The sequence below is a fragment of the Phragmites australis genome, chromosome 20, assembly GCF_958298935.1.
Source record: "Phragmites australis chromosome 20, lpPhrAust1.1, whole genome shotgun sequence".
In the NCBI taxonomy this organism is placed as follows: domain Eukaryota; kingdom Viridiplantae; phylum Streptophyta; class Magnoliopsida; order Poales; family Poaceae; genus Phragmites; species Phragmites australis.
In genome coordinates this window covers 16,417,777-16,440,162 of record NC_084940.1, presented here as the reverse complement: position 1 = coordinate 16,440,162, position 22,386 = coordinate 16,417,777, and the positions used below count along the sequence as shown (strand labels likewise).

The 22,386-nt window shown below is 43.1% G+C and overlaps 1 protein-coding gene across 2 annotated transcripts; it reads left to right on the top strand.

The window, feature by feature from the left end:
• Window positions 1–10,604: 10,604 nt before the first annotated feature.
• LOC133901826 (outer envelope pore protein 16-3, chloroplastic/mitochondrial-like) lies at window positions 10,605–13,964 on the top strand. 2 transcript variants are annotated; one of them, XM_062343339.1, is made up of 3 exons: window positions 10,605–10,805; window positions 12,369–12,701; window positions 13,338–13,964. In XM_062343339.1, exons 2-3 carry the CDS (start codon window positions 12,374–12,376, stop codon window positions 13,448–13,450), a joined length of 441 nt encoding a protein of 146 aa, XP_062199323.1. In that variant the 5' UTR covers window positions 10,605–10,805; window positions 12,369–12,373; the 3' UTR covers window positions 13,451–13,964. The 2 variants fall into 2 exon arrangements, with proteins under 2 accessions (XP_062199323.1, XP_062199322.1); XM_062343338.1 differs by having other exon boundaries at window positions 10,610–10,805; window positions 12,355–12,701.
• The last annotated feature ends 8,422 nt before the right edge of the window (window positions 13,965–22,386 follow it).

Here is a 22,386-nt window from a genome sequence, read left to right as displayed (position 1 = left end):
ATTGCACCACCGCCTTGTGTGCTCAGTGGAGGCCCTAATGTTCAAATTACAGGAATATCTACGTGTGGAGGAAGAGCGGCTCCAACGAGGGCTCGTGAAGGTAACCCCGACCCCCAACGTCGAACCCGAGAAATCAACCTCGCAAGTAGGGTGCTCACACGCCTTTCCTCCTCCTTCATCAGCAAAGAGGGGATCTGAAGAGGCTAATGGCTCCGGAGTCCGTAAGGTACGGCCACGACAGCAGAGTGGCATCTACAATATTAAGCAAGGTTGAGGGGCTCCGAACCCACCCCGTTTTAGGGGTCGCGGTCGAGGATGCTCTGGAGGCTTCCCTGAGCGGCATCGCGCCCCTGGCTTGCACCTCAAGGAGGGGTACAGGTGCAATGTGCACGGAGCCGAACATTGCCATAACAACGAAGACTGTCGTACTCTCATAACCTTCCAAGAGGAATACCTCAGGAGGCAGCCAGCAGCACGACAATGGAGAGGGACGATGATGAGCGGTCCGAAGGCTGTAGACCAGCGGCGGGCCACTAGGTTGACCACCTGACCTTAAAAATGCTTCCCAGCTGGCCCTACCTACACCGTCTCCGCCACCCGCAGAACATTACAACAATGAGGGGGGCTAGCCCAGGCAGGTGATTCTCGTCATAGTAGGGGGAGGAAGCTCCAGCTGCTCCTCAAAACAGCAGCAGCGAGACTACATGCATGGGGTCACCCATGTCGGGGCAACCATCATCCATCATTAGGCCCCTAGATGGGCCGACATCCCCGTAACATTCACCTCCAATGACTCTGAGGGGGTGAAGTTCCCCCACTTCGAAGCCTTAGTTATCTCAGCCAGCATCACCGAAGTTGAAGTTCGGAGGGTGCTAGTCGACGAAGGCAGTTCAGCGGGCCTTCTCTTTATACACGCTTTCGACCAGCTCTCTCTGGCCCATAGGCCCCTGCAGGGGTTCAGTGCGGCCCCTCTAGATGCCCTAGGCCAAATAGAACTTCCGATCATTTTCGACGAGGGCCCTCCAGTGCGGACCAAACATCACCTTCGACGTTTTAGAGAAAATGAGGTTGAGTGAACTACCTCCATCTACCAGAGTTTTGGAAACCTTGATGTTTAGTATGGTTAGCTAAACCACGATCGAGTATCAACCAGGATGTGGCACCGCGGTCAGATGGTCAGTTTGATCAAAGGTGATCGGCTGCTCCGACCACTTGAGATACCGAGTGGGTCCAGTTAGGGCCAGGTTGACTTCTCGCTTGACCACCTTGTACTGTCTCTTGGACTCATATGTGGCGGATTCTCCAAAGATGTCCGCCAAGCTATGGTCAGCTTCGTGGAACTAGGGCTCATCACCCTCAATGTTAGGCTTAACCTGCTTACTACCATGCTCAGCATTTGTCTTGATCTTTTCATCAAGTTTCTTCTTGAACACAAAGCACTCGTCAAAGTGTGCTGGTTGCTCCGATGGATGGGGCACCACTTTCCACCACCTCGACTGAGACCTTTGTTGTCCCTAGTGTTGTGCGATTTGCTCCTGTCGACCACGGCTATAGTGTATCGAGACCCTTACGCTTGTCACTTTCCTCCGGTCTTCAAGGACTCGGGTTTGTCCTTGCTAGATTGGAAGTTTTTAGCATGCACATGTGCTTCCGCTCATTTTTCGCACTTGTCGGCCAACTCAAAAGGATCTTTGACCATGCGCATCTTCCGAGTAGCTATCTTTTCACGCAACTCCGTGTCCTGAACACCTCGTTTGAAGGCAATAATTACTGATTCATCTGATATGTCTGGGGTCGTGTTACGCTTGTCGCTGAACCTGCGGATGAAATCTCGAAGAGATTCATTGTCGCCTTGGTGCAGCTGGTGGAGGTTGTTCTCTGTTCCTAGGCGCTCAAATGTTCCTTGGAAATTGGCTATGAACTGAGCCTTGAGTTTTGCCCATGAACGAATCGAGTTGGGCAGTAAGTTTAGCAACCAGGACCTTGCGAGTCCATCAAGGGCGGTTAATAGGTAATTGGCCATTACTCGATTGTCACCACCGGCTACTCAAATTACAGTGGTGTAGATCTGCAACCACTCGTTGGGATTGATTTTCCCGTCGTATTTCTGGATCAGGCCCGCATTGAAATTCGTGGGCCACCGAATCAATCGAAGTTCGCGTACGAAAGCCTCGCAGCCCCCGTTGAACTCTTCAAGAGGAGGTGGTGGAGGACTGCCACGCCTGTCTCTTCGAGCAGGGGAATCATATCGATCATCTCGTCATGTAGAGCTGCGGTTGTAGTAGCGGCGGTCGTCTTCATGGAGTTCCTCACGACGGTTTTCGATCGCCATACGTAGATCACGCCGATTGTGAGGAATACGGTTCCTCAAATCTTCCTGATGCCCACGCCTATGGATAGGACAGCTACAGTTTGGCCCATAGTATCATTTTTGGGCTCGACCACCTGCGCTTACCGTCTGGGATTCCCCTACTCAAGAGTGTTCTCGCCCGTGGCTCTGTGAGCCAAGACAGTTCCAGTTCCGACTGGGGGCCTGGAGTTGCGGGGATTATTTGATCGGGCGACTTGGTTCTAAGCCATATCGAGTAAGATCTTGACTTGATTGACCATAGAAGTCAGTGGATTCACCAGATCCAATTTTGGAAGGGATCTAAGAATCAGATGAGATCCTTGCATGTTAGCATCCGGAGTACTGAATATGTCTCTACGGAGGCTCGGTTGCAGTCAAGCCAATGAAGCCTCACGATGACTGTTCGGAGGGAGCTTGTCCCTTAAGCCGTGGGCTGTTGTGGGTGTAGGTACACCCACCGAAAGTCGTCGGGAAAGGCCAGGAGGCATCTGCCTTCCTGTAGTTCGCCGGTGGAGGACCGTGTCGGGTGCATGTACAACTCCAGATGCGGATGTTTCGAGTGGTAACTCGGCGCTAGTATCGTCGTCAGCAACTGTTGTCGCTAGATCTCCAAGAATTTCCGCATCGTTATCAACCACAATGTTTGGATCTATCGCCATTGGGTTAGCCGGTGGAGGTCATTCCCTCTAGATATAAACACGAATGGATCTATTCGGCTGCTCTGTGTAGCACCCTGATTTTCAGATTTCTCAAATTTCTAAAAAATTTCAAGATTATTGAATAGCTTCACCAGTAGTATAGGTTTAAAACCTATTTTCTTAATCAATCAATCAATATAGGTTATTATTTTGTGTGCATTGCATGCTGAGTTTTGTTAGGAGCCAGGTAAATGCATTAGAGTTTTTTTCTTTTCTTTTTCTTTGGTGTTTTGAGTGAAAAAGATTTTGAAAAGGTTTTTACAAAACTCAGTAGTGAATAAGTTAAGGATCTTAATGGTTGGAATTCAATATCCTTGAATTCATCATCTATTCAATCCTTGATTATACTTGATCCTTCTCTAGTTCAATTCAAATCTTATCCAAATCATTGTTTAAAGTCAACCTCTCCTCTTTCTCAAATTCTACCTAAATCCAAATTCAAATTCCTTATCTAATCCTATTCTTGTTCAACCTCAATTTTTCGTTTCTCTTAAATTCACTCCAAGCTCAATTCAAATTCAAACCCTATTCAAATTTCTCTACAAAAATTTCTTTTCTAAACCCTAGATATACCTAAAGTGTCTTTGGGCTCAATCTTGCTCAAGTCCAAACCCTTAGCCAAGTCATCTAGAAGGCCAACACAAAGGATCCACGAAATCTGCAAAATTTCCGTGGAGTCCTGGACAGCCTCATCTTCGCATGATGTTTTGGAGTTAAAAAACGGCCTCAAATGCAAATCTTTACAATACCAAAGTTGTAGGTCTCGTTGATAGCTTCGATTTGAACTTATGGAAGTTCTCTTTTGGATAATGGAGATAGAAGTTATGGCCCCCGAAACTAGTGCTACGTAGATAAGTCTGAGTTCAAACAGTTTATCTTGTGGTGCATTTTTGGAAATCAAGGTCGTGTTTTCAGAAGTTCCAATGACTACCTAAGTTATATATCTTTTCGATTACTATAATTTAGAATTAAGAAATGTCCAATTTGGAGTCCGGACGATAGAGATATCATCCTCGGAATAGAGAGCTGCGAAAAAGGAAACCGTAACCGACTCGAACTCGAATCCGATTCGTGTTCAGTTTGGACTCCACCTCAACCAGCCGTCCCTAGCTCTATAAATATGAGTTGCACGCCCTCTCCTACCCCTATTCCACGTCCCCAAGCCCTAGAAGTCACTACTACCATGTCCGTGCATCACTGGAGCACCGCCGTTTGCCGGAGCACCGCCGTTCGCCGGAGCCGCCGCCGCCGTGCGTGATGCGCTACACTGTCTTCTCCGCGAATCCTCCTTCCTCGACTGTCAAAGCAAGGTGAGGACCCCTTCTTCTCCTCCCTTACTACTGTTTTAGCATCATACTAAGTCCCTAGCTAAGCTCTAGCCCCGACCAAAGCCCGATTTACGCCGCCACGGTCGTCACCGTCACGGACAGCCGCAGGACAGCAGCATTGTAGCCGATTGGCATCGACATTCCCGACCGACCAGAGGTCAAATCACCAAGCTCTTTCACCGGTGCATGTCCCATGATGTTCCCCACGCCCTCACAAACCAGGTCGGCTAGTAGAGCAGCCAAACCACCGCAATCAAGGTCGACATACCCGTTGTCCGGTTTCTAGACGCGTTCTACGCGTGCATCGGATTTTGCATTCGCGTTCCCCGTCAATCCAAAAGCCGTATGGATGCATTGAGTCTTCTATGTGACCCTAGGAGCCCATCCCCGTTTGTGCAGCGACACGACCAGGACACCATTGCCAACCACAGCACGTCGTAGCCATCACCCATCTCATCTCTGCTAATCGTTCTTCCTCTCAGTGGATGATCTACCCAAAACTATGCCGTAGCATTGTATTCCTAGGATATATGAACATCTCTATTCAAACGGTTTCTCAAATTTCATAGCCAATCTCTGAGAACACGAGCGTCTTTGTTCCTGCATCTGTTCGCGGTCACTACCAAACCTAGAAGCAGTCATCGCTGTTTTGCCACTACCTCGGATGACCCCTTCCAAAACCAACCATACCGCTGAGTTAGTCTTTCCGCGTTCTACGCCATGCTTCCCTCGTTTCACTGAAACACCACTGAAGCTGACATCGATATTTGTGGCCATATGCCCGATCGCCATCTCCGACGAAACCCGAACCACCACCGCTACATAGAGTGACCAGTAGTATTCTTCACCTAGAAGCGCAACATTCGGCCTTTTTATCCATCATAGGTGATCGAGACTAGATCTTAGCGTATCCTTTCTTTAATTCAAGATGATACTTGCATAGCATGTCAAGTCAGCACCACATCATTCTTCTTAGTCTAGTCAGTGAAGTCTAGTCTGCCCTACACTTCTTAAACTTGCGCAATAATGTTGTCAAGCCTGACACAGTGATTATGCAATAAACTCTTTTTCTATAGGAAGATAACTCCAGTAAACTAGTTTTTCCTTTTCAGTTTAATCCATCTTCCAAAAGCCCGTTCTCTTTTCATCTTAACTCCGATTTAGGCGATTCTTGTGTCTAAATGTTTCTAAAATCATCCCTATCCAACCATAGTATTTTTAAAGTGTTTCGATGATGTTTGATATGTTGTTCTTAGTATTTACTTTGTATTGTTTGTCGGTAGTTCTCGCGATTAGTCGATAACGTTCCAGAGCAGTTCGAGGGACTTCAAGACCAAGATTTTGACAACACTGAGCAGCATTGGGTAAAAGGTAAGTGTCCTTGATCATCTTGAACCTATATTTTTAAATGTTTTGTTTTACAAAATTGCATGCAGTGTCAATATGATGGGTAGTCACCTATGTTAGGGTTTTTTCCTAGATTTTCCCTTATCATCCCTTGAAACCTAGATGGTTTATGGTTAGGTGTCTTTCATGGATAAATTGCTTAGCCATGCTTTTGGGATACTGGTAAGTGTCATAATCTTGACTAATGAACATATGCAACAATGGTGGTTAATTTATTAATGGTCTAGTAACATGGAACCTTAGGCCTTGAGCAAAGTGCTTTTTGATGGTTATCATGGTTATGATGTTAGTTTAGTGTTTGCTCAAGTTACCTAAGTAAGAACCGGTTCGTGGAGCGACAACCCAAGAAATAACGTACCAACTACGAGTTTAGCTTGCATAAAGCCTAATGGTGAAACCTAGTGGGCAGACATATACTGGATTAGTCTCTGGTTAGTGGCAAATGCCATTCAGTGATTCTTGGCGGTACACCACTGGCGTATATTAAGTGTTTCGCAAACACGGCAACATGGAATTTATTGACTCGTGGGGAAAGCTGGACAACCTCTGCAGAGTGTAAAACTGTTATAACAACCGTGCTTACAGTTATGAGAGACTTGGATCCTCACATGATTAGTGGGTTGTGGTTATGGATTTGGTTGTGGTTATGGTTCTGATACAGGGAGTACTAGATGGTTGTGGTTATGGTTCTGGTACAGAGAGTACTAGATGGTTGTGGCTATGGTTCTGGTACAGGGAGTACTAGATGGTTATGGTTATGGTTCTGGTATAGGGAGTACTAAACGGTTATAGTATGCAAGGTAGGGAGTCTTATATGTTACGTGTTAGACTGTATGGATTACATTCACTTAATAATTGCTTAATGCTTTTGAGTTCAAATATGTTTTCATTACTCGCATTTACGCAAATATACCATGTGTTAGCCTATTCTTGATATAAGCCTGCATATCATTATCTTTTCCACACTTGCTGAGCGCGTCATGTGCTCACACTTGCTATTTTTCCTATACCATGCGATATGTGTACTGCTGCTCAGTGAGTGAAGATGTTGAAGACTATCAAGACGAGGTTGTGACATTCTAGGCGCGTGTCTCCCGGTCGGTTGCCTGCGGTGTTGTTGGGCACCAGTGCTTCTGTTCCACTGCAGATATCTTCATAGAAGATTATATATGTCAATTGCTGTAGGAGTTTAGCATTTATTTAATAGAAGTATTGCTTTTATTACTTCACCTGTGACGTCCTTATGTGTGTTGAACATCCTGGGCACACATAAGCCGCATCTGATTTTGGCCGTTAAAACCGGGTGTGACACTCTGGCTATCGTTAGAGTCACCGTCGCCACCCTCGTCACTATCGGTGTCCATGCAGTGGAGAACATTAGGCTCCGCGGTATCCCACTCGAGATGTCCCACCTCACGGTACGCATCCACTGGTCTCAATTTGAGGGTACTAGTACGGATCAGTCCACCTTGGTCGTCCCAACGGAAAACTATAGTTCCGAAGATGATCTTTGAGTCGACGAGAGAGGACTCAAAGCTATCCGCCGTTGACTCGAAGTAGTCGTAGAAGCTGGTATCGGAAAATCCGGTGCAAGAGTGAGTCTAAGACATGATTAATCCTACAAAATAGAAGAAGGCTCCTACCTGGCGCGCCAAGTGTCGAAGATTAGTTCCCAACAATATGTTTATAAATTGACTGGGTACCTTCGAGTATAGGGATTAATCAAAAAGCAAGACAAACGATGTATACAGGTTCGAGCCTCCTATTTGAGTAATATCCTACATCCTATAGGGATGTTGCTGCCTTGTATTGATGATCTCGAGTACAAGCAAGGTGGCTAAGACTATTATAATAAGTTGATTGGATCTAATCTATCCTAGTGCTAAAGTTGTCGAGTAACTCCTCTGTTGATTCTTGCCTCTCTCTCTTGTTCTCTCGCATGTTTCGTGTTGTTTGTGTCCTCCCCCAGTCTTTTCGTCATATATAGGGGTGAAGTACCGACTCCTATCCAACTGTAGTCAATAGGGAGTTATCTTCTTTGACATCTAGGTAGATAGATCTGTTTTGAATACAGGTCGTATCGAGTTGGGTAACCAATCTAAACCTTCTTGTATGTACTTCCTTGATTCCGGGTGTATCAGGTACTGCTGATTCGGTTACGTGATATCTGGAGCTGCTGAATATGCGTCGTATATACCATGTCTGTGTATACCATGTCTGTGTATGATATACTCTTTATATGTATATACTCCGTAGTTAGATATTCGACAAGGAGCGCATCCAAAACAGGGTCAATCATGAGCCAATCCAATCTCATATCGATTAGAAGCCTCACAACAAGCAACTCGTGTTTTTAGATTTTTGAAGTCGCGAAACTCTAAACAAGTCTAGTTGGATAGAAGACCAACACTCATTGAAGATTTACAGCAAAATCAATTCCCATCTGATTAAATCTTTAGTAGTAGAAACACAGAAATCCACCTAATTTTTAGAATTAGATCCACACACAACCCCTTTATACTTTGTGATCCTATGAATAATCAAGACAATATATGATGTAGGGTTATTATCCAGTTTGAATGTCTGAACATATCTCTATGTTCCTCTTTACGATACTATTCGATGACTATGCAAGTATCTTTATTTTTCATATTCTAACAATAGGGAGGCATGTACAAATCCTCTATAGTAGTGTGTTGAGGCACGAGGATCTCTTATGCGTCCGACTTGTAGTTGCTTGGAGCATCCGACGATGGCTCATTGTCAAGTATAAGATGGCATACTCCAAGGTGGAGGGAGCCGGGGGCGTTTGATCCCCCGTCCCGCATGGCCTCTAATGAAGGCTGGGCAAGGTTGCCTTGATCTAAGTACAAGATGACATCATCCAGTGGAGTAGCTGACATCGCCAAGACCACCAACACACCACCAGGAAGTCACCGGCGTCGAAGCCATGGAGTGCAGAATGCAGGCTGCGGAGGAGCTAATGTTGCCAAGGCCGACCGTGAGCCGTGAGGATGAATTCGAAGCTACGTTGTTGCATGGATCCCCGACGTCGGCATGATGGCCACCGGAGTAGTACGTGCAACTGGGAGGCCAGACAGGGGCGGACTTTGGGCCTGGTCAACTGAGGTCGTGGCCCAAAAACCCAAGTATAATCCCTCCAATTTTCCTAGGCCCAGCTGCTATTCCATGAATTGGCCCAGACTTCACTCAGCGTCTTAGCCCACAGCCCAGGCCAAAGGAGCCAGCGGCTAGGCCCAACTTCACTCCGGCTCTCCGTCTCGATCTCAAATCGATCAGTGTCTCGGCCTGACTGCCTCCATCTCTCGCTTCCCCGCCCCTGTGCCGCCATAAATACTCTGCTCTCTCCCTCCTTGAACCCCTCTTCCTCCGCCGGGCTGCTCTGTTGCTGCTTCCGCGATCTCCTCTCTCCTCGCGCCATTGTACGATCCCACAATCTATCCCGCGGAATCGCTTCTCTGATCCATTCGTGCTGGTAGCTCTCGATCTCACTAATTATTTTTTTCGTCATGCAGATCTAAGGCTCGGATCGTGCGAAGCCGACGCTGGTCCCATCGACATGGCGCTTGTGAGTTCCTGCTCCTCCTCCTGTTTCGTCCATTCTTGTTGTTTCAGCATTGTCAATGCACTTCCTCTGACGGATTCTCGGGTTTAGATGGCGCGTCCCGGGCAGTTAACTTGATCTGATGCGCAATGCGGCTTGTTAGTTTGTGGCTGCGTCGCGTCTCTGCTTGATATGATTTGCTAGTCATTTTTTTTTCAAGCACTCGATTTGCTAGTCATGGTATGGGCGTATGGCCGTGTGGGGATTTGGGAGGTTTTGCTCATGTGATTAGGGTATCAGGTTATTTAGATAGATCATCGACTTCGCTTTGGATCAGGCGTGTGCCCATCTTTAGGAATCCAAGACGAGATGATAGATCACCTGTTGTTACGCTCGGAGCTCTGTTATGACATTCAGGGCCTGTTTGGAAAAGAGGTTTTGGGATCCAAATCCGCAGGATTTAGTGTAAAATTGAACTAAATCCTCAAAATTCCTAGAGTAAACCTCCTCTTCCAAACAGGCACATAGTTGCTAGATTACCAGTAAAATGACAGTTAGTGCACAATAAAGAAAGGCCTTTGACAGCATGGTGATCATTGTATTTAAGTGACTACGGAAGTAAAGGAATGACATGGTTCTTTAGGGAGTCTATCATGATGGACAGATGGAGCCCAGTTGGCAATGAGCAAAGCAGAGGAATGTGAGGAATAGAAATTGGGATGTGCAATTTGTGAAGTGTGGATTTGTGGTTCAATTGATACGTTAACGGTTTAAATTGTACACCTTTTGTTTTATTTTTGTTACATATTAGTATGTGATCTAGTTTGAATGATTTATGTGCTTAGTTGTTGACCCGGGTCTTGTCGGACGCAGAGCTCCACGGCTGAGACCAGATGACGTGCAGTGCATGCATGTGTACAGGCACGTATGTGCAAAGCTTGGCACTGGAGTCTGAAGGCCCTTGCGGATGGAGTTCCCCGGCCTACATGAATCCACGCAGATTTTGGAGAGTGTTGTGGAATTATCTAAGGAACGAATATTTTGAAACATTCGCTCGCTCAACTCCCGAGTATTTGGAGAAATGTTGTGAAATTATCTAAGAAGCCTTTAAATGGGAGTACTTTATAATGAAATTAGTAATGTAAAATTCCGAGAGTTTATCTAAAGAAACTAAAATTATGCAATTTCTTGGGAGGCAAAAAAAAACCGAGGCCTGGTTTTTTTTTTTCTTTTTTGACCTGCCGAAGCCTAATATTACAACTGGTTGCACGCCTAAAAATAGGGAGGCTAATCTTCTTGCGGCGCAAGGCTGCCTCGCTGCCCCTTGAGGAGGAGAGGACAGAGCCAGAGGACACCCAACGCCTCGCCGCCGCGCACAACGCCGCCGGTCTCCCTCTCTCTGCCTCATCCTCCACCCACCCGCCGGCCGCCGCCTCTCGGTCAAGCTTCTTGTGTTGGTAAGTAACCTTTGTTTGCTTGGATTGGATCGATTCCGTTGTTCGAAGGGTCCAGGGTTCGGTTTTGTTCTCGATCAAACCCAATGCCTTCTTCTTTCTCTCCGTTCAGATTCAGTTAGTCGTGTATTCGTGTGCTGCGTTGTGCGACCCTACCGAGTAATCCAATCCGATCCATGTCATCCATCTGTGGTTCAACTAGGATGGCGCTGGTGCGGTTTATTTTCCCCAAAAAATTTGTGGGAATTCGTGTGGAAAAGATAGTTGGAATTCGTGTGGAGTGCATCTAGTCCGACCCGTGAAGTCCGTCCCTGCTCATCGATGATCAGATGATAGTTCTATTTTTGTTTGCATTATGGATGGAAAAGATTGTTGGAATTCGTGTGGAATGCATCTATTGTGCATTGGCTGCTTGTATTTGTTTCTTGGATAAACATAAAATGTATAGAGCATTTGGAACAGGGGTTTTGTTGCGAACGGCCTGCAACACCTCGTTCTGATTCGTCCGATTGTGTTTAGTTGTAGTTTGTGTATGGTGGTGATCACCCGAAGGTTACATTGGGGATCAGTTACTGAACATCATCCTAAGCCTTTATACCGTTAGGATAATCCAGTCACGCTGTTGTGCTAATGAAATGGCTACCTCTGCACCAGTTTGTCTGTGTTGCCTTGGTTGCACCAGTTCTGTTATAACTTATCTAAGTAGCAGCGAGTCAATTTGCTGTAAACAACCTGACTTTTAACATTATCAGGCGCAATGCTACTATCTTTTGTGTACGGGAGCTAATTTTAGTTTGCATTGACAATGTCAATGAAGAAATGCTAACCATAATTTCAATCACTTTTAATAGTTTTCTGTAAATCTGAGTGATATTGGTGAGAATTTGGTGCATTTATTAAGGTCATTTCTTAGATGAAAGGGTTACAAACGGTCATTTTAGCAGTTTCCCATTGTTGAGGATGGAAGACCTTACACTATACACTTTTTCATCCAAACCAGGGTTGCAAAGGAACATGCACAATTTGTGATCATAGAGTTTTAAGCGTTATATGTAAATCATAATTACTGATATGTCATTTTCTGTGTACTGGAACTCTGGAAGTCTGGAGGTGGCAGTTGCTCAATAATGTGTTGTGTGTATAGAATATAGATAGAATGTGTGTTGTCGATCTCCCTGTGCAAGTTTAGGTGCTAGAATGTTTACGTGTTTGGGTGGAATATATACAGCAGTCACTCACACAGACTAGAGGACTAATACCTTGCTCTCAATATCTTTTTCCTGTAGTCTTTGATAACCTTTTGTAAATTCAATGGCTATATTTTGTAGTCAAATATAAAATAGGTAGTCTGACATATCATGATATGCACTACCAAGGGCATAACACTGAATTAGCTGGATGTCTCTCGTAATCATATTTCTGCAAAAACTGTCGATCACATAACGTAAGATCATATTGGTTCCATTTGCTGTCATTATTTTGTGAACATAAGATCATATTACTGCATTTCTTGGTTGTTTGTACTTAGTAATACTCATTGTGCTATTGTCAGTTTCTGGTTGACAGGGAACATGGAGCATTCCAATTTGAGAGATCTGGTGAATGAAGAAACTGTCATGAAGACGAGCAAGGCTGCAGGCTTTGGTTTAGCTGCTGGCAGTGTGTGGGGTGCGCTAGTTTCTATGCTGCACGACGGACCTCAGGTTGGCAGTAATGTCAAGTATCCTCAGCTGATCAGAACTGGCAAGGTGTGTGGGAATTATGCAGCAAGCTTTGCAGTTCTTGGAGCTACATATGTAGGCGTCGAGCAGGCTCTGGAAAAGTACAGGATGAAGAAAGACTTCATTAATGGTGCTGTTGCTGGTTTTGCTGCTGGTGCAACTGTTACGGGTTTCAGAGGTAATACACTCATCTTACTCCAGTTGTTATGGCTAGCCTGAAATTCCAGTAACAATAAATTCCATCCCATCCATATTATGGAATGTGTCTTCAAGTTACAGTTAGCCGTATTTTGTGAACCACTGTTAATGCTATTTTGATGGATCTTGCACGTTCCACATTCATTTCTTATCATCTGTTCCCAGTATTTTCTTTGGTGCTGCCATGCTGGAATAGTAAAGTTTGGAAATTTCGTATGGACCATAGTAGAAATTAGCATGCAACTAAAGGGGAACTTAATGACTATGATTGTTTAATTGCATTGATGAGAGAATGTCATGCCACAAAGGATACTTTGGAATTAGATATGCTGTATGCAGTCTAAGCGGTAGAAGGGAAGTGTGATCACAAGGCATGATAGGAGAATCCAGTGTGGTCGTCACAACTCAGAAGTTCTATGATGTAAATTCTACATTGGGAAAATTTCAACATGAAACATTAGGCATGCTTTACTGTCAATTTCAACATATTACTCATGTTACTCTTGCACTCTGATGGCCCTAATATTTGTAGTCCTCTTTTTTCATTATGTGATTAACTTGTTCGATGAAGTAATGCTAAATTGTCAATCTGTCATTGCTAACCTGTTTTGCACAGTTGGGAGCTTCCGGACAGCTTTCCTGTCAGGGTCTGCAGTCGCTTTGACTTCTGTACTGCTGGATGTCACTGGAATGAAAACTACTGACGAAGAAGAAAAAGACCACCACTAGTCATCCTATTAAATGGAAGAGCATAGCAGCGTCTGTTTCAGAGTTCCTTTCCTGCTACAGACATGCTAATAGTATCGGCAACACTTATAGTTTCTTTTCCATCAACATATGCAATCAAATGTAGTCTGTTCATAATATAGGGAGTAGGGTATATACTACGTAGTGATCCTGATCTAAACGCATCTTTGCATAGTACGTCTCGCCATTTTCACCTGCTGTTAGATACTTCTGAAGCTCGAATTGTAAACCGAAGTCGCTGACTTGACTGTTAAAGTACCATCAGGTTGTGCCAAATTCCGAATCCGCGCTGCAAATCGTCCATTTCACATTTTATGGAGGTGGTGGATGGTTTCTTTCATTCGTTTTTGATCTGAGGTCGTGTTGGTTGTTGGTTCTTGCTGATGTATTATCTATATTTCAGTATGTAGTTACGTTCTGGGCATCTGGAGAGGTTGGTGCCAATCTATTATGTATATGACTGTCATATCATCTTGATGAATTCTTTTGCTTGCCATTTTTGAAACATAGTTTAATAGATTCATTCAACCGTATACAAGATCCTGCTAGACCTTACCAGGCTGGTGATCTATCCAGCACAACCGTGGGCTGAAGTTGAGCTCAAGTAGCGGGTGCACGTTGCCTTTTATTCTTGACCGTTGGATAAAAACAATAGCTGAACGTTCGGGATTGTTTTAGACAAAGTAGAGAGAAGGATGACCGGAGTGGAAATTGCTTGCGATCAATGCAAAAGCAGCGCCCACGCCTTGCATCGGCCTCGCTCCGGTCATTCTCCTCCCCACATAACTTCCCCACCTTTTCCCCCTTCCCCTCCCTCTCTGAGTCTCACCACCCTCTTCGTCGGGCTCGTCGCCATCGCCTCCTCCACGGCACCCACTGTCAAGCTCGGCGTCGGTCGCATCCCCTTCCGCTCCACCACCTCCTTTCTTCTTTTCCCTAATGCATCCTCCGCCCCTCGTCTCCACTCCATAATGTCAATAAGTGTTCCCTTACTAATATCATGGATTTCCATTACGTAACCAGAGATAATTCCATTACATGGTTTCTCATGTTAAGTGCTTCTACTCCTTGAGTAGCATAGGAGCGTCGCCACTTCCTCTCATTAAGTTTTACTTTCCTCTTAATAAATACAATAATAACAGTAAGATAATAGATGTACAAAGCCACATACTTCCAACAGTCCAAGCGTGAACTAATAGGGGTGTAATCGGACAGATACGTACCGATATCGCTGATCCTATATTTTATCTCTCATTTTTCTTTGGAATCAGAGCAAGACACAAATAGTGTCAGATACAGATACAGATGCGAATAGTCTATGTCACGAATACGGATCAAATATATGACAAGTCAGATACAGACAATATCGATCACAAATATTTATTCAGATATTAAGTAAAAACGACGACCATATATATTGCATATGTTATGATTATTCGACCAATCCATGTAACCAAAACTCAACTACGTTAAAGGTCTAATAAGCAAATCAACAATATACTCTTATAGAAGGAGTTATGTTAGAGCAAAATCGAAGAAGTTACGAGTGACCAATATATTGGCTAAAGCTTCTATTAATTATTTGAATATATTAATAACTTCAAATAAAAAAAATTATCAACTACAAACTTATATATCTCGTTGAGAGATACAATTTTCATATAAAGATTGTCTCTATAGGACTCCATATGAATAAGTTGTAAGCTCTAAAGATATATAGGCGTAGATAGTTATCGGATAGTTTTCGCATATATCCGAAATTATTTTCGGATATCTGATCCAACGGATACCTGGCTCCTTACATCCGAATCCAACATCCGATATAACTATCCGAGATCCGATCCGATATCTAAGATTTCTTTTAGATATTTAAGATCCGATTAGCATATAAAATAGATCGGGTGATCAGTGGTCAGAAAAAATTCAACCCGTTTTCACCCCTAAGCCTTTTGCGTCATGTGCAGGCAAAATGGTGGTGGTAATTTTATTTCTATTTGAGCATTCACCAGGATCGTATTATTTATATATGTGTGTGTTTTCTTTTTTTTCTTTTCCAACCGATATTAAGATCTGGGTAACGTGAGCATATTCTTCGTCTTAGTTAGATTTGCTTATAATAACTACATGCTACAGATCCGACTTTCTTTATGTATTTTACAGGGGGGGCGCTAATTTAATGTAGTCAACGCAAAATGAACAGTGCCGTAAGCAGCGTATCCAAGGTGTCACCACGTGCCACAAGCGACGAACATATATATAAGCTCATCTTAATTATCTAAACTACGTGGAGTTCACAGCAAAAATCCACTCCACTTCATCCATAAAACTTGGGTCGTCCGATTTCACCACAAAGTAAAACTGGCGGCCAGATATGTCTATGGGGTATTTGCATCTAGGTCCCTCTAGAAACATCAAATCGTGTCCGTTCAATCAGGTCCTCCCCGTGCGCTCAGCCTCCCACCACCGCCGACCCCTCCTCACGTCGCTCCGCCCCGCCATCACCTTCTCCTCCACATTGCATGCTCCCCACACACCTCCTCAGGTAGCTATGACCGTCACCATTTCCTACGGCTACCACGTTGCCTCTCCTCAACCTCCTTCTTGCGCGCATCCTCCCACAACTTGGAGCTAGAAGGGAGGAGGATAAGAAGGTGGTGCGGGACATCCGAGTGCGACGACGAGCCAGAGGTGACCGTCTTGGTTCCCCCTTGCGCAAATGGCATTAGGGTTACCATGATGACCCTTCCTTCCTACTATATTTATAGATGAAGATGCACTTGTTTTTCTATTATGCAATAATGCATTCGCTAATTTTTTTCATGGCTTACATTTTAAGCATTGTGACACCTAGCATGCTTGGTATCACATTGCATGGCTTTTGATGACTTGGTTCAGTGACACATAAACCGGCTAGGTGGCACTTGAGGGTATTTTGGTAATTTCTCAAGTGGCAAACTTGTAATTTTTGACCTTTGGAAGCTAATTGTGGTGCAAGAATCTTCTGGCCGAATTTTCCTTGTATTGAAAATGTGGATTATTTGTATTTTGGCCCTCGGCAAATAATTGATATTTGCATGAGGGTCCATGGTCAATTTGTTATTTTTGGAGGCTTGAGAGGCTTTTCTGCAAAGTGGCATGGCTTAGAAAAGTCAAATGACTTGAATTAGGATTTTGGAAGGATATTTGGATTTTCTGTAATATTTTCTAAAATTATATGTATATTTAATTGTGAGCTGATTAATAGCCATAATAAAATATACATAGGGAATTTAGAAAATAGTTGGCTTAGGTTTTTGCCATGTTTAGCTTCCTATAGCAAAATGCTCTCTACGAGAAGCAGACATTTCAAAAGAATTCCACTCTTGTCCTAGTATATGTATTTATGTATGTATGTATGTTTTGTGTGTAAATTGATCAAGGCTGTAAATGTAAATTCATGATTTGTAATATGATGAAGAACTTGTACTTGTAACTGTATGTAATTGGACTGTCTATATGAATGAGATAATATGACTTGTATGCCATATTATGTGCAATGTATTTGATATATATGTGCTGTGTATATTGTTCATTGTTAGTAATAGCTAAAAACATGGGTATTACAGACAATTTGTCAAAATGACATTGGGTTTTTTATAATTGTCAAAATGCCACTAATTTAGTGCTATGTTGTCAATTGGATAAAAAATTCAGTCGCCTTTTGATAGATATCCATGATTATATCGTTGTACATTTGACTTGGTAATTACATTACCAACTGACCGTCAAAGCTGCAGGTCTTAACATGTATGGAAAAATGACCGCAACTTCATATATACACCTGGTATTCGTGACTATTTTTACACAATGAGAGCATCTGATACTGGTTTAACCCTAGATATCAAAATGTATGAAAACTACTTACAAAAAGTTCGTGAAACATTTTTCTAGTATAGGGAATGATCTCTACTATCACTCCAAAAAAATGAACCTAAAACACAACTTGTACATGGATAAACAAAAAAAGAGACAAATTTCATTAGGGATAAATTGACCCAGCCTAAATAGTTTGAAGGGTTAAATGAGTCAAAATTTTGTATGGGAGTTAGCGGACAAACCGAATAGTTGTGGGTAGTAAAATAAACTTTTTTCCGTAATTTCATGCTAACTCAACTATGCAAAAAAAATACGAACACTTCAACCGCGTACTAGATATCTAGAGCCATCAGATGGATCTTTTTGTGAAGCATTGCCAAATTCTACCAATATCCAACAGAGGCAAGTTGGAAGGACCTTGATTCCCTCTATGCCCTCGTTCATAGGACACGCATAACTTGCTTTGCAGTTTGTTGTTTGGGGATTGGGCAGTTTTCTACTTTTCTGCACTTTTTCAGCCCACCAGAAGTTCAGAACTGACCACCCAAATAAGAGCCTCCTGTTCCCAGAAAAGACAATGAAATTATCCCGGCTCAAATAACCCAAAGGAGACAAACAAGATTAGAGTTCATACTAGAGAAAATAAAGGCCAGCTGTAGTCTTTGGTTAGTCCCCTTTCAGCACTAGCGCGATATTTTCCCAATCCTAGGTAAACCAAACCATTTCCTACGAAATTAATTTTGTTCCAAACGGAGCTTGTTTTAAAAAATTAGGTTATAAAAAAAGAATGGTTGCTGGCAGGTGGGTTCATAGAGCACATGAACAGATACTACACCTTTACCCAGTTGAGAGACGTCAAAAAAAAAAAACAGTTGTATTCATAGTTCCATTGCTGCGATCTATAAATGCTATCCACTCCTTCCAATGCAGACAGATTTAAAAGAAACCCTTCCCCTTCCTCTAGCTAGTCTTCATCACAAAACAGACAGGTAGATCTTACTTAGAAGGAGGTAGTGAAGATGTATTACGCTCCAATGTCGCAGGAGATGTCTTACTACGAGCATGTCCAGAGGCGCCATGACGAGAAGGGCTGCCTCTATGCATGGTGAGGGTTTTGTTTCAGTTTCAGAGGATGCCGGTCAGTTCAGTCCTATTCAGCTGACTGATCCCTCTTTCTTTTTTTACAGTCCAGTTTATTTACCAGTATTCTATATTTGTTGTTGGATTTTTTAGCAACCTGCTCCTTTTCATGAAAATATATGCCAGTTTGGTGGAACAACCTTTCCAGACGAGTACTCCATGACCATGATTTCATTCATCGGTGTTTTCGTTTCCGTCTCTGATCCCTTAATTTTTGCATTATGATGGCTTGATTTTCTCTAAAGATACTCTGGTGTGCATTCTTAATTTCTTGGAGTCCTGCATTATAGATCTAAAGGAGAGCCAAGATAATTTATACATATCCGAAAGTCAACAGGCTAGACAAAAAAACTGATCAATTTATTCAGAATCCAGCATGCCCCTACAGGCTTACAGCTGTTATTGCTATTCTAAGTTTACTTTGCACATGAAACCGATGCCTTGTTAACATCTCACGCTGTGTTAATCTTTGCCAAGAGGCAGGGCTTTTCTGAATTTTACTTTCTGTCAAAATTCCCTACATCACTTGCTCTCATGTTCGCTCAACTGTCCACAGCATCTTCACCGCCCTGTGCTGCTTCTGCTGCTACGAGACCTGCGAGTGCTGCCTCGACTGCCTCTGCACCTGCTGCGACTAGGCCACCATGTTGAGCGAGAAACGAGATGAAGGTGGAAGATCGCCTCCATCTCTTTGCCGTATTTGGTTTTGCAAAAATAATAAGTGTTTGGTAGTAGAAGAAAGCTTTGTCAAATTGAGCATTTGTGTTCTGAACTAGACTGTTCTATTCCAGTGCTGAAACCAACGGATTCCTTCGCTGAAATTATCTATAGCCTAACAATGCGTGTGGGTGAATTTGTTTTCTTCTATGTTTTTCCTATTACGAAGACAGTTATCATCCGTGAGCTCAGGTTCAGAGGAAATGTTTGTCAGTGATTGTTTGTCATTAACGATCTTGTAGTACCGACCCTCCATGTCTCAAACGCCTTGTCTGGAGCTCCGGTGGAGGTACGGGTGGAAATTATCTTCCCTTCGCCTGAAGCCAAATCCACAAAGCACAGGAGCACTCAATAAAGTATAAATCTGACATTCAAGTTGCTAGTCTAACCATTAACATAACTACATGACAATGCATATCAAAAGAACATCTTTTGTTAACCATCCTTGAAATCATGTACCCTGAGGTCATCCACCTCTCTGATCGCCACTGTTCCACCCCCTCACCTCCCATGGACGCTCCTCCTCCTCCTTTGCCACCTGTGCCGAAGCTTGCTCCGCCATCTCTTCCACACAGCCCACCACTGCCAATTAGTTAGCCCATGGCATAGGAGGAGGCGGAGAGGAGGAGAAGCCCACGGAGGTCTTCTCGGAGGAGACAGACTCCGAGTTCTCCATTGAGCCAGTGGAGGACGCGCTGATGATGACAACTTTGATAATAACATGGAGGAAGAAGAGGAAGAGGAGGCCATAGAAGAGGAGAAGGCCGCCGATGAGGAAAAGGAGGAGCCAAGGGTGAGGAAGCCGAAGGTGACGTCAGCGTGGGCAACACCAGTGCCGTGGGCCACATCGACGTCTAGGGCAATGCTGATGCCAAGGGGGATGCCAACTCCAATGACGAGGGCAAGGACGACGACGACGGTGACTCTAAGGACGACGACGACTCTGGTGCCGCAAACCCCTTCTTCACCATTAGCCACAATGCCGCCCTCGGTGGTGAATCGAGCAAGAGGCATATGATCTTTTAGGATTAGTTAGGTGTAGGTGATGGTGATCCGAATTATGGTATTTTGTGTAAATCCTGATCTCTTTAGTAACTAATTTTTTGTGTAAATTTATAAAAAGATCCTAATATGCTAAAATCATGTGCTGATATTATTTTGTGTACAATGAAAAGATCAGTTGCTTTAATTAGGAACTCTACATGAAGAGGGACAAAACAGGGAAAACAACTACTTGACTTCAAAATGCAACATCAAGGACATGTTTGGCCAAAATTTGAAGTTCCATTTTTAAGTCAAGGAATTGTTTCCTATTTTCTCCATAGTTCATAACTAAAGCAATGAAAAGATTTTTAAAAGATTAGTATTCAATTAAACTTGTTTAAATTCTCTAGTGTTTAAATTTTTGCTCCAAGTCAATGTAGTAATAACTGGTTAAAAAAAGTATATCCTGAAACCCTGGGATACAAGCTACCTTAGTAGTAAGAGGTTTGAGTCACATGTATGATCTTGAGTTCGAATCATGGCAACACACTGGAGAAATTTGTGAGAAAATGATGAAAAAAAATAATGACTGGGGTGATGCCTAGGTCATATGGGTATCCCAAAAAAAAATTTGGTTTTGACACATTTTTCTATTGTTTTGGCCTTTTTAGCGTCTGGAAAACAATATCACTAACATCTTATCTTCCACGATTCCAGTCGCGAACCGTGGGAGATAGAGATTATCTCACACGGCTACATACTCGTGGGAGATAATCAGCAATAACCCCTTACGATATCACTATGACGGCTCAGAAACTGTGTGAGACGAGGTTTTCTAAGTCGTGTGAGATGATGTTGTGTGTAGTAGTGAACGTATCCATTCATAGAGTATTAGTGGGGAATAAATTATTGGACTGGCATAATCTAGTTGCTATAATTGCTAATGTTCACTTAAGTGATCAAGAGGATACCTTCAAACAGGCGCTACATCATAGTAGTCAATTTTCGGTCCAGTCAATGTACAAACCACTGATAAATCAAGATATGATACAAACAAAATGCTACCTATGGGAATTACCCCCTCCCCTGCCCTCCCCTCCCCCGGAAAATTAAAGAAAAAGTCCTTTTATGGTATTTGGACAAGGGTGAGATCTTAACCAAAGATAACTTGATTAAATGCAACTGACAGGCAGTTCAAAATATTGTTTTTCACAACAACAAGACTATCCAACATTTCTTTATTTATTTATTTTCTCAAACACACAGGAGACTACGTGTCATTTCATTAAAGAAGACGAACGTACAACGTACAACACCAAATACACACCCACACACACCTAGAACTGAAAGTTACATTTGCGCCACAGACAGTTTTGGAATGACCTATGCATGATCTAGGAACAACTACTCCTAGTCTACCCTGACAGGAGGCTGCGGAGGTGTGGAGCTCCAGTAACACACAACAAAGCACCCTCATCAACCACTTCTTATAACATCACATTCACACTTGGTGAAGCATCATTGAAGACACACTTATTTTGATGTTTCCAAAGTTATTTATTTATTTTTATTGTCGATTTGCTAAGTTTATCTAGAGAACGGTTCAAATATCTTTTCGTTTAAGGCCTCGTACTAGTTTTGCCAATTTGTTTGGTTCATGGATGGCTAGGACAGAGACAAAGCTTAGAGCCAAGATTCTAGTGTGGGCTAGTGCACTGTGTTGGGTATTGTGGTTATGATTGTAATGAAATTATTTTTGACAAGATTAAAATACATTCATATATGCAAATGATCTTCAGGGGTACCCACTGGCTTTGGTTTTAGACATTTCTACATAAGAGGAGGATTGGGATATGATGCATATAGTTGCTCATATATTGGAGACAGTTGTGATGCAAATCATTGCTAAGAATGGGTGGTGGTTGAGGAGGATCGGAATATGATGCATACAGCTACTCATACCTTTGTGGCAGTCATGATGCAAATCGTCGCCAACCAATACATATCAATCAAAGCTGAGAGATTAGGTCCCAAAATGTTGAGGTTATTGGCACCCCTTAGCTTCTTCTTCCCATGTCTATTGTATAGTGTGCCCATAAACCATGAAGGTACATTATGATCGTGCCAAGATTCATATCTACGGGGAAAAAAAATGGTTGCTATGTGCACAACATGTCAAACAGAGATTCTACATCAAATAAAATATTATCTAAATTCATATA

Coding starts and splice junctions, on each gene's coding strand:
- LOC133901826 (XM_062343339.1), top strand. CDS start 12,374: ATGGAGCATTCCAATTTGAGAGATCTGGTGAATGAAGAAACTGTCATG. Junction 12,702..13,337: donor AACTGTTACGGGTTTCAGAG/GTAATACACTCA, acceptor TGTTTTGCACAG/TTGGGAGCTTCCGGACAGCT.